Here is a 12692-nt window from a genome sequence, read left to right as displayed (position 1 = left end):
TGAAAAGCGGTCAGACGTTAAAGCAGAAGGGTTCACTTTCATCTGGAGTCAAGTGTGTGTGTGAAGCACTTTTCCTCCGTGCACAGTGAGGGAGATGGATGCCCCTGCAACATGCTAAGAGTGTGTGCGTCTGTGAAGTCTAGAGAACACATAGCCCTGAGTGTTTGGATTAGCATTTAGACTATGGGAGAAGAAAAAGAAGAAGACAAATCTGAAAGGGAAAGATTCAGTATGTTTGTGTGTGTGTGCATGCCAGGTCAACAGGTGTGCATGTGACTCTATCTATATATTCCTGTGTGTGCATGTGTTAACATCTGTGCATGATTTCAGAGTAAGTGTAAATATATAGTTACATTAGAACGTTTCTGCATCTGGGAATATAAAATCTGCAGTGCAAGTTAAATGTTTATTTAATCTGGGGGAGATGACTTCACGTGTTGCATTTACACACCTGTTTTGAAGTCGCCATTTCCTGTCTTCGAGCTTCGTGGCTTTCTTTGGCTTTATGTGCTGCGTCCAGCTGGGACTTCAGCTTCTCAACCATGGCCTGAAACAAACAAATATACATTTACACAAAGTCCCTCAGTAATTACAAATGGTTACTTAAAAAGTAAGGCCTATACAGATACATATAATGGATGTATATGCTGGAAGATATGGAAAATCGTATATCAGCAAGGCTGCTTTTAGGAATTGTAGTTTTAAATGTTTTTTTAATGCAGTTTTTCCAATGTTGAGATACATCCATTTGAGGCTGTAAAACGACATGAGACTGAGAGGAGAAAAACATGTGGTTAAAGCATCCAGAACCTCTTAAGCCATACCGTGATAGATAGATATCGACACCTTTATGTACAAGACATACAAGGGAAGTGCACGACTGTTAAAGCACTTAATATACACACACACACACACACACACACACAAAGTGGTTTGGGAATATCGAATATTGCTTTGTCGTGTAGGGAGATACTGGATGTTACGTTGACAACACTTAGTTTTGTGTTTATGTGTATCTGTATGTGTGTGTATGTGTGTGTGTGTGTGTGTGTGTGTGTGTGTGTGTGTGTGTGTGTGTGTGTGTGTGTGTGTGTGTGTGTGTGTGTGTGTGTGTGTGTGTGTGTGTGTGTGTGTGTGTGTGTGTGTGTGTGTGTGTGTGTGTGTGTGTGTGTGTGTGTGTGTGTGGTAACAGACAGCACTGTAACACTCTATAAGAGCTCCCTATAGCACAGTTAGGATTGACACTTGAAGGTTAAGTGCTCAGATCAATGCAGGCTATAGGTCCCTGATGAGCTGTTGAGGTTACGCTAATAAAAGACTCAAAGTAAATGGGCAGAGAAAAGATAAATCATACTTACATCACGATAAATAAAAGCTCAATGAACACAAATATACTAAAATGTGGAATTGATGTTCTGATTTAACAGAAGTGATTTATGTTTCCATTGAACAGGAGAAAAGGGCATTAAGGATAAGGACTCTCTTATCTATGGAGTTATTGTATCTCAGGGACACTTTCCCAACAGGAGGAGGCACATCAATCTTAGCTTATTCTAAAATATATTTTTTAAAAACTGGTTAGAATCTGGGTTAGAATCCGGTTAGATTGATTGTTCTTATACTCATATTAAACCCAATACAGTGACAAACAGTAACAATAACAATTAAATACTCACCGTGTTGCCCATAATCTCAGCCTTCACCAGTTTGGCTCCCAGTTTGTTCATCTCCTCCTCTGACATCAGTGGAAGCTCCTCTTCCTCTTCCTCACTGTCACTCCTAGGTAAAACATGAGGAGGAGAGTTCAAAGGCGAGACTAAAACCAAGAGATATGGCACTTTAAAAAGTGAAGACTACAAAAGATTTCATCATTCCGAAAACACGATATGCAACCAACTTGTGGCGAGAAAACATAAAACTTCAACAAAAAAACCTTTGAAAATCAACTAAATAAATAATCAAATCTGTTAGGCAAAGATTCACAACCGCATTGTAACACTTCTTCATTTATTTTCCTCCGGATCCACTCCCCTTTGAAGAAGAGTATTTAATCACTTCATTACTCCACCCTCGTAATAGTTCTTAACACTCTAATGGGAAACGTATTTGTGAGGTTTTTAATTGAACCATTCACTTGTTTTCTGGAGAGCTCTTAGACTGTTTATCTGTAATGATTCATTTGAGTCTGTGTGCCCCCCCAGCAGAGACCATTACCTCCCTGCCTGGCAGGATCTGAACTGCATCCTGGGAAGCATCGTTCTAGGCTATTACACTCCTCACAGCCTCATTTCATTCTGCTTCCACACTGCAGACTCATTTCATGCTGCAGGGGTTCTGGCTGCTGGTTTACCCAAACAACTTAGCCTAATGAGGCAAAACACAGAACAACTAAAGATTTCAAAAGCGGTGATGCTCCCACTCTTTACCTCCAATGGGGCTGCCACAAAAGTGTGGTAAAACATATATGATGCAATCATTTCATTAAAGGAGTTCCTGTGCCACTTGTCGATGTCAAAGTTCAGTTTTCTTATAAATATCCATGTACGATGCGGATAAAGCATAAAAACATGGATAATATTAACATGAAATTCAGAAGAACTCAAGAGAGAGATATGCAATTTTCAAAGCAAGAAATAACTCAATGGTTTAATTAACTATTTTACAGTTCTTTGATTATTTAGCAGTGAATAATGTGTGAGAAAGGAGATAACTGACGCTTTATAATGCCTGAAAAACGTTCATCAATTAACTGATGGTTGATGTCAATAAGTACATAAAGACAGATACAGATAGCTTTTTGCTTATCTTTCTTACAGTGCAGACGCTTTTCTGCTTGCTCTTGCCTCTGCTTACTTTTTATGCTGATTTTCCTATTCTTATTCTCTGAAAACTTCGAGCAGCAGCTCCTGGACATTAACTTATCACTGGGACAGTTCATCTTCGTAAATAGACGGAGGGTTTCAGCCATATTTCAACATTTTTACGACGACCTCAGTCTTACAGTAGCATGGCCTAGCAACAGCTAAAGCCTGGTAGGCTACTGCATGCTATTTAGCTTAAGCTAGTTGGTAGCAAAATGCCTCCGTTCTCTACAGATGACTTCCACAAACTTATACAGAAGATGGCTGTGTTGGAAATGAAAATGCAACGGTTGGAAGTTAACGCGGAAGTGAATGGACTATGTCGTGGGAATGACACCACTTAACCAGTGTTGCAAAATAATGGAATGCTGGTTAACTCACAGCTAGTTAGCAGCTACTCACAGCTAGTTAGCAGCTACAAGGATTCCAAGGAACAGGAGGGCTGTGTACTGGGTAATACATCTACAAGTGGTGGTCCTCCCTGGAACTCTCTGGGTGCAAAGCCTAAGAGTAAATCATTTCCATGGGATTTGGGAGGACGGATAACAGGCAGAGCCCAGCGCTCTGAAATCTATGATGCGACCGGCTGGCCTGCATTGTTATCACCCAGGAAGAGCGCCTCTTCAACCCCTAAACAGCCGTGGACAGCTGCTAAAGGGAGAACTACAAAAAATCCTCCTAAACCACCAAGTGTGCCAATCCAGAACAGATACGCTCCGCTGACCGAGAGCCGGAGATCTCTTTCTGATGACCTGGATAACCTGTCCTCTTCACACAGCAGGGTAAGGACCAATAGCTACTCCAAAAGTAAAAGGCTAGAGGGAAAGCTAACGACAGGGCCTGAAACTCTGATTGTGGGTGACTCTGCTCTAAGAGATGTAAAAAGTCTGTGTAGTAAGAACAACACCAAAGTACTCTGTTTTCCCAAGGATATGGTCTCTGACTTGGCTGAGAAGATCCTGCATATTCGGGCTGAACATCCGACTGTGAAGAATGTGGTACTACATATTGGAACAAATGATGTTGTGAAACAAGTCAGAAGTGCTGAAAAAATACTTTAAATGTCTGTTGGAAACTGTCAGCTCTCTAAATGCAGAGGTGTTCATCAGTGGCCCTCTACCGCCAGTCAGAAGAGGAGTGGAGAGATTCAGCAGATTGTTTGCACTGAACACCTGGCGTTCAACTGCCTGTACTGACCATTCTGTCCATTTTATTGACAATTTTAACTTTTTCTGGGACCGCAGACATCTTTTTAAGGCAAATGGAGTATGTTTCATGGAGTGAAATTGTTTATCTCTAACATATTCAACTGCCTGCGTCATCAATCTGTTCCCTCTGCCAAGGACAAGCGGCCTATGATGAGAGGAGCAGGGTGGTGGGTCCTCCCTCCCCTTCAAAGCCTGATAGGGATGTGTGTGTACAAAACGCTGCAAACTGATATCTGCTGGGTCCAGGCTCAAGGGCGTATGGCACTCTCAACTCTTTCCAGGACATGCCGGGGCCCTGCCTGCCTGTAGCTTTGCCGATATCTGTGTTGATAGGTAATAGATTAAGAGCGGTGAATCATCTTAGATACAGGAAGCGCTCAAACGTTTGTGTGAGTTTATCTAATTTAGCAGTGATTCCATGTCAGCCACAGCTTGTTACAAAAAACCTGACTGATAGTGTATCTAACAAACTTAAACTAGCTTTATTAAATGTCAGGTCTTTGGCAGGAAAAACATTTTTAATCAATGATTTTATCACTGAGCACAGTCTCGATTTTATGTTTTTAACAGAAACTTGGATTGAACAAAATAACAGTGCAGCTGTTCTTATCGAATCAACCCCTCCCAACTTTAGTTTTATGAGTCAGGAAAGAATGCATAAGAAAGGGGGTGGAGTTGCTATTTTGTTCAATTATTCCCTTCAATGCAGGAAGACATCTTATGGGAACTTTGCTTCTTTTGAATATGTGGCCCTTCAGCTGAAATGCTCCTCTCGAGCTCTGTTCCTAAATATCTATAGACCACCCAAATACCGTGCAAGCTTTTTTGATGATTTTACCGAACTGCTGTCTATAGTGTGTATTGACTTTGACCGTCTAGTCATTGTTGGTGATTTTAACATCCATGTTGACAACCCTCAGGACAGAGGGGCAAAAGAACTGTTTTGTGTTCTTGATAGCTATGGACTGACTCTCAGCGTGTGACGGAGCCCACGCACAATAAGGGGCACACTCTGGACTTAATTATCTCAAAGGGTCTGAATATCTCTAAGGTTGTGGTGACTGGTGTTGCACTCTCTGATCATTCCTGTGTGTTCTTTGAGAGCTCTATTTCTGTTCACAAGAATGTTCAAAAAGAGGTAACCACAAAGCGATATTTAACTGAAAAAACTAGGGAAATGTTTACTCAGAATTTTTCTTCCACACTTGCCCCTGCTAACATCTCAGTAAATGAGCTAGTAGATCATTTGAATTAAAAAATATAAAATGTTATAGATGCCATTGCTCCAATTAAGGTAAAGGAAGTGTCTGGCAAGAACATATCTCCATGGAGAAAGGCCATGACCGTGAAAACAGAAAAAAGAGAATGTCGAAAAGCTGAACGCAGGTGGGGAAAAACAAATCTCCAGGTTCACTTTGAAATCTATAAAGAGAGAATTGGCCTTTATAATTTGGAATTGAAAAACGCACGACAATCGTTCTTCTCTGACATCATTACCAAAAACAAAAACAACGCATGTGCCTTGTTTGCTACCGTCGACAGACTAACTAACACCCCAGTGTCAGTAGCCTCTGAATTTCTATCCACCAGGGCGTGCAATGATTTTGCCTCCTTCTTCACTGACAAAATTCAGAAAATCAGACAAGCAGTCAGTGCCTCTGCATCAGGAACAGCAAATGTGTTGTCTTTGTGTCCAACTAATATCAATTCAAACACCATGACACAATTCCATCAGATTAATGATAAAAACCTAGAGGACATTATACAACTTCTGAAGTCCTCCTCCTGCTGCCTTGATATTATTCCAACAGGATTTTTCAAAGATGTTTTGCCTTGCATGGCCTCAGATCTACTTCATATAGTAAACAAATCTCTTCACTCAGGAATTTTTCCACAGGCCCTGAAAACTGCAGTCATTAAACCGCTCTTAAAAAAGAATAATCTAGATGCTTCAGTAATGAACAATTACAGGCCCATATCAAACCTCCCATTTCTAGGTAAAATCATTGAAAAAGTTGTTTTTCAATAGTTGAGTAATTTCTTGCATTTAAATGACTGTTTTGATGTGTTCCAGTCAGGCTTTCGTCCAAACCACAGCACTGAGACTGCTCTTGTAAAGGTCTTTAATGACATCCACTTAAACACAGACAGTGGCAGAACTTCAGTGTTAGTATTATTAGATCTCAATGCTGCGTTTGACACTGTTGACCACAACATATTACTAGACCGACTGGAAAACTGGGTGGGACTTTCGGAAACAGTTCTAAATTGGTTTGAATCCTACTTAAAGGACAGAAACAACTTTGTTTCTATAGGTAAATACACATCTGAGTTGACAAATATGACATGTGGGGTACCTCAAGGCTCCATCTTGGGGCCTCTTCTCTTTAACGTCTACATGCTACCACTGGCTCAGATAATGAAGAACAACAAAATAAGTTACCATAGCTATGCGGATGACACACAAATTTACGTAACAATTTTACCAGGAGACTATGCTCCAATTCAAACACTGAGTAAGTGCATTGAACAAATCAATGACTGAGCTTCAGTCTGCAATGTTCAAAACAACAGATAAAGCCAGAAATCTAGGTGTTGTCATGGACTCTGACCTGAGTTTCAACAGTCACATTAAAACAGTTACTAAATCAGCCTACTATCACCTAAATAATATATCTAGGATTAAAAGACTAATGTCACAGCAGGATTTGGAAAAACTTGTCCATGCTTTTATCTTCAGTAGACTCGACTACTGCAATGGTGTCTTCACAGGTCTCACTAAAAAATCTATTAGAAAGCTGCAGCTGATTCAGAACGCCGCTGCTCGAGTCCTCACTAACAATAAGAAAGTGGATCACATCACTCCTGTTCTGAAGTCTTTACACTGGCTTCCTGTGTGTCAAAGAATATATTTCAAAATACTGCTGCTGGTTTATAAAGCACTGAATGGTTTAGGCCCAAAATACATTTCTGACCTCCTGCTAAATTATGAACCATCCAGATCTCTCAGGTCTTCAGGGACTGGCCAGTTTTCTGTCCCCAGAGTCAGAACTAAACATGGTAAAGCAGCATTCAGTTAGTATGCTCCAAATATCTGGAACAAACTCCCAGAAACCTGCAGGTCCGCTGCAACTCTTACTACTTTTAAATCCAGGCTGAAGACTTTTCTTTTTGTTGCTGCTTTTAATTGAACTATTCATATCTTAAACTGCACTCTAACTTTTATCCATGTATTTTTTCTTTTAATGTTTATTTTATTAGCTTTTCTTTTTAATGACTGATTTTAAATGCCATTTTCTTAATGTCTTTCATTTTTTGTAAAGCACTTTGAATTGCCTTGTGTTGAAAAGTGCTATATAAATAAACTTGCCTTGCCTTGCCTTGCCTTACATCAATGAGACAATTATCCTGCAGGTGTAACTCTAGGTTAAAGCAACAGACACATTGTAGACTACAGACTGAGAACTATGTGAAGACTGTATGTGTGTCCAACTGTATGTTACTAAACTAAGTGCTTTACACAAAGACAACTGTTAGTGGAGAACACGTGTGGATAATATATGACTTCAGAGGCCTGGGGAATTTCTAACAAGACTAATGTTCAAAAGTAGATAAGAACTTCATCAGCTAAGGCAGGAAATAATTAAGAACATATGTGAAGACACACACATGCTTTATGGTAGGGATTACAGTGAGAACGTATCTGGGGAGCTTGACCACATTACGAATTAAACACGCCACTGAACATCTACACAAGATGCTGAAAGGACACAGTGATTAAATATGCATCCTTTTCCCTACACAAGGAATGAGGAGTGTATAAAATAAAGCTCCTATTGCAACATATGTGCTAAAGCCTGAGAGTAAACCAAACGTTTTTTGAGATATAAAGATACTCCCATTATTTTTGGTTAACATAAACATATATATTGGTTTCAATGCTTAAAAGTCCATTGCCAAGTGTTCTATGTGTATGTAATATCAATGCTACTACATTCATAATGGTGTCATCCTGTTTCATGTGAGAATGGGGAATGGAAAACTTCTATTACAGTGACTGATTCATTTCAAATGTAAACCCAAACATTTACAGATTTAATAAATAAGAAACGTTTTGTACAGGCACAATGTAATTACTGTAAGAAAATAAAAAGGGGGGGGAAATCTTTAAGGCAAAATTATAAAAAAAAAGAGAAAGTGAAAATTCATAACTGGTAACCTAAGACCGGCTTTGGAGCGATGAAACAACCTTAATCGGCAGATTCAGTAAAAAGGGAATGAAGACGAAGTTGTTGCAAGTCCAATCTTTTAAAGACTGTGCTGCTCAACGAAAAGAAGATTTTGCAAGGTTGTTTCAGTCCTTCTAAGAAACATGCAGAGTGCCAAAATCATGGACATGTTCAGTCAGGCGAAAATAGGACAATGATTGGATTACAACAACCTCCATAGTGTCAGTGTAAAACCATGGAAGGAGTTCTGGCCAAACACTTGCCCATCACTGTGGAGCTATGATAGGTCCACTGTAATTCACATATAAAAAGCTATAGAAGTAGAGATAGCCGACTCTCCTTAAAACAGTTACTGACTGCTTTAGCATCCAAAGGGATATGGGAGATCTTTATTTGTGGATTTCAGCTTAGTTTTATCTCAATGGAGAAACAGATTCTCCTGAAACGTCTCATTGATCTCAACATCAACACAGGGTTGGTTCTCTGGATCAGAGAGTTTCTTCTCTGCCGCCCACAGACGGTCTGTGTCGGGGGGGGGAGCATGTCAGACGCTGTGAGCAGAGGCGGCCCACAGGGCTGTGTTCATCCCCCACTGCTATTCAATCTTCAACAGCAAATGTATGATCAACATTTTAGCTTGCTTAAATATGCTGATGACATGGCTTTGCTGGCAAAACAAGATCTGAAAACAGAGCCAGTGTCACTTGGTGGAAATGTATTTATAGTTTTAGAAAACTATAAATATCTTGGGACAGTGTTCATTTCATTTCATTTCAAACCTTTATTTATCCAGATTGGTCCTATTGAGATCATAGATCTCTTTTTCAAGGGAGACCTGCAGCATATAGGTTCCACATGAAACATAAAACAATAAAGGACATTATACATTATATTTACAGGATACATAGTTATAGACATTTACAAGTGCCCATTGTATCGGCAAGCATTTCATTTACCCTAGCTTTAAAAACATGCAGAGGAATGAGATTGCTCAGTTTCAATTCTTGCTGAAGATTGTTCCAAGCAAGTGGAGCTGCGCACATAAAAGCTGTCTTACCTAAGACCGTCCTTGCTCTTGGCACATCTAACAAGACTACATCATGTGACCTCAGACAATAGCTGCTTGCAACTCTCTGTGTTATCAGAGAGCAGATATAATACGGGAGTTTACCCAACAATAAAATGTATAGATAAACGTGTACCAATGACTGAGCCTCCGTACAGAGAGTGATGGTAAACCTGCCTTGGTATACAGTGTACAGTGATGTGTAAGCGCTTTACAATTTGTGACAAATCTCAGAGCACTGTGATAGGCAGCATCCAATTTGCTCAGGTAATTGGCAGGTGCATTCATATAGACCAGATCACCATAGTCCAGCACAGGTAAAAAGATCACAGTGACTAGCCTTTTCCTGGCCTCAAGCGAGAAACAGGACTTGTTTCTGAAAAAGAAACCTAGCCTAACCCTCAGTTTTTTAAGCAGGTTATTGACATGAAGTTTAAAAGAGAGACAATCATCAAGCCAGATACCAAGGTATTTGTAACAGGCAACAACTTCAAGTTTTGTTCCTTGCGTAGTTACAATATCTAAAACAGGCTCTGGTGTCTTTTTAGCTTTTGAAAAGAGCATGTGTTGGACTCCTAGAGTATATTTTCAGGAACTGCTCACAGACAATTTATTTTAGTTTGAAGTGACTTCTGTGTTGATCAGCAGTCTTAAGAACAAGTGTATTAAACTATAGTTGTTGCACCTTCCTGCCTTCCTTTACCTGATCCGTATTGTGTTAATGGAAAGCAAACTATTTGGCATACCCTAAAAGCCCTGGACGCAACGTTATTCATTTTACTCAATGAAGAGGGAGATCAGTGTCCTGACAGATTCTATTCTCTTGAAGCTCTGACGCCCCTGGAGGCACTATATGGTCTCGGATAACTAAACATTTAGTTTTTCATCCCAAGACATCAATATTCACAAAGTGACTGACATAGATGATTTAAGACAGGCATCCTCAAAGTACGGACTCCGGTCCGGATCCGGACCGAACCACAACTGTCTCTGGACTCTGAGCAAATTATACTTTTCATATGTATTATCTGTATTATCTGTGTTATCTGCGAGACATCGCCACAACGCAACGAGTCAAAATGATCCGCTATGTCCATAGACTGCAAACAGCGCTCTGCATGTCCTGTTCCACTGTCTGTGTGTGTCTGTCAACGCATTGGTCCAATCACATTCAGCATCCCGTCAGCGTTTCCCCCCCCCCAAACAATCTGCGAATCAGAGGCACAGGTCTTCGCGGAATGCAGGTGGGAAAAATGTGTGTCTCGTCTCTTTCAACCTGTCTGAGTCAGAGCGAGAGTTTAAAAAAAAAAATTCAGAGCGAGAGTTAACAGCTCATCTAGTTCCATCTGTACTGTAGCTAGTAGCCTAGTTTCACCTACCGGGGTGGCAACTGACACCCTAAAAATAGGCCTTGCCACCCCAGCTGCCACCCCAGTTGGCAGCTTTGTTTTGAAAGAAAAGTTGTGGCTCATCGGACATTTATGAGAGAAAGTCTCTAATGTCCGAGTGCAAGTGAATGCAGCACAAGATGCACGTCATGTAACCCCTCCCCCGGTCCTGGCGCGAGCGTGGACATATGATTGACGGCGATTTCATTTGAACTGGACGGCGCAAAACGAGAAGCATTCGGACCCAAGCACTGAAGGAATGAAGTATTTGCGGTCTACACTGACAAAGAAGAGACTGTCATTTTGGCTGTACTCAGCATTGAATCAAAACGCACTAAAGCTGTTGATCTTAATACGTTTGTGAGGCGTTTTTCTGAACAAAATGGTAATCGACGCATTCAGCTGTAATACACGTCAACTTGATGCTCTGCTCACGGATGAGCAAACAAAACTATTAACATGATGACCTTACGTGTGTAAATATATTTTTTTCTTTGAGGGGGTCTGCCCCCAAAAAACTGTTTTAAGTCCTGAGAAAGTCAAATCAGACGGTGTGTAAAACTACACTGCCCAGCCAAAAAAAAGTAACCACTTTGATTGAACTAGGTTAGTAGGTAAGGACTTTCCACTGAATAATAACTGAAGTATAAAAGAATGCATGACTGAAGTGATGGAGACCATGTTGAAGGCAAACAAAAAGAGGAAATAACAGGTCAAATCAAGCAAATCCCTCTCTCAGATTCCACAGCAACCAGAAGAACATAAATACTGGCTGGTGATTTGATTAATCAGCTTTGTGATGGAATAAAAAATGCACAGTGCATTTCCTTAGCTGTGGATGAGTCCACTGACACCGCTGACAATGCTCAGTTGCTGGTGTTTGTGAGTTGTTATGAGGCAAAGGGAGAGTTTGTTGAAGATGTGTTGGGCCTGACGAACCTCAGTGGACACACAAGGGGGAAGACATTTATAAAGCAATAATGGGAATGCTGAATGAAAAAGAGTGCAGCTGCCTTTATTCATAACTGTGCAGCTCTTACACTGCGACTGAGGGATCAAGCACAGACACAATAACAATGAAAACTGCTGCATACAGATTCCTTTTTGGTTTTGCAACCTTGTGTTAAGAATCTTGTTGCAATTGTTTAAAAGTTTGAATGACCGTAATAAACGGACCTTTGTCTTATTGAAACATTTATTTTGGACTTTTAAGATTTGTATTTGAGTACCCCTGATTTAAGACATAGATGTTGGCATTAACCCTTTTACATGTAATAAGAGCTGCTTGTCTGCAATACGGTAAGGTTGTTCATCATTAAGCATGTCTACAGAGTAATACAATGAAAGCTTCAAACCTTGACGCAGAAGCTTTGTTGCCAGTGGGACCGTCTTGAGGAGCTGTCACAGTTTTCCCAGGATCCCTCTCTCTCTCCTGCTGTGGTTTCTCAAAGCTGGCAGATTCCCTGGCAGGATGGCTGCTCTTCTTTGAGGTCTGCATGCTGGCATTACGGGGACCAGAGTCTTCATCGTCAGAGCTGGGCTTCAGGAATCCTGAGGACGGCCGCGCTGGAGGACGGCGACGATCTGGAACTGCACAGGAAACTTGGCATGTTAGTTTAAAACTTATTTTAAACCTGGGCTCATTTTTCCATTTCTTTGTGACGGGGACAAGACTTTTTTTTAAATTGTCAAATATTGGGCAAGAATGGCTAAATGGGTTCCAATATGATCGCATAGGCATTCCTCACGGTCAATACATGCCACTAAAATATCTTTCTTTGCCGATGTCTTACATTATGAAAAGAAAGCCTACAGAGAAATAAAACATTTACTACCCTTTGCATCTGTTTATGTGTCATGTGACTGCAGTAAGTAAATGGTGTGAGAGTTGGAGAGAAGAGTCACTTAAACACAAGAACATGGGAAAACAGGAATCCAGG

General features: G+C 40.5%; 1 protein-coding gene across 1 annotated transcript in view; it reads right to left on the bottom strand.

Moving 5' to 3' along the window:
* Nucleotides 1–12692, bottom strand: part of cwf19l2 (CWF19 like cell cycle control factor 2) — a 29166-nt gene that overhangs the window by 7785 nt on the left and 8689 nt on the right. Inside the window, exons 9-11 of the mRNA XM_034098186.2 lie at nt 12108–12342; nt 1677–1779; nt 452–547 (exon numbers count right to left, since the gene is read on the bottom strand). Coding sequence (XP_033954077.1) covers nt 452–547; nt 1677–1779; nt 12108–12342 — 434 coding nt within the window. The remainder of the gene's footprint in view (nt 1–451; nt 548–1676; nt 1780–12107; nt 12343–12692) is intronic.

Source organism: Pseudochaenichthys georgianus, chromosome 13 (assembly GCF_902827115.2).
Source record: "Pseudochaenichthys georgianus chromosome 13, fPseGeo1.2, whole genome shotgun sequence".
Classification (NCBI taxonomy): domain Eukaryota; kingdom Metazoa; phylum Chordata; class Actinopteri; order Perciformes; family Channichthyidae; genus Pseudochaenichthys; species Pseudochaenichthys georgianus.
This window is presented reverse-complemented; position numbering and strand designations above follow the sequence as displayed.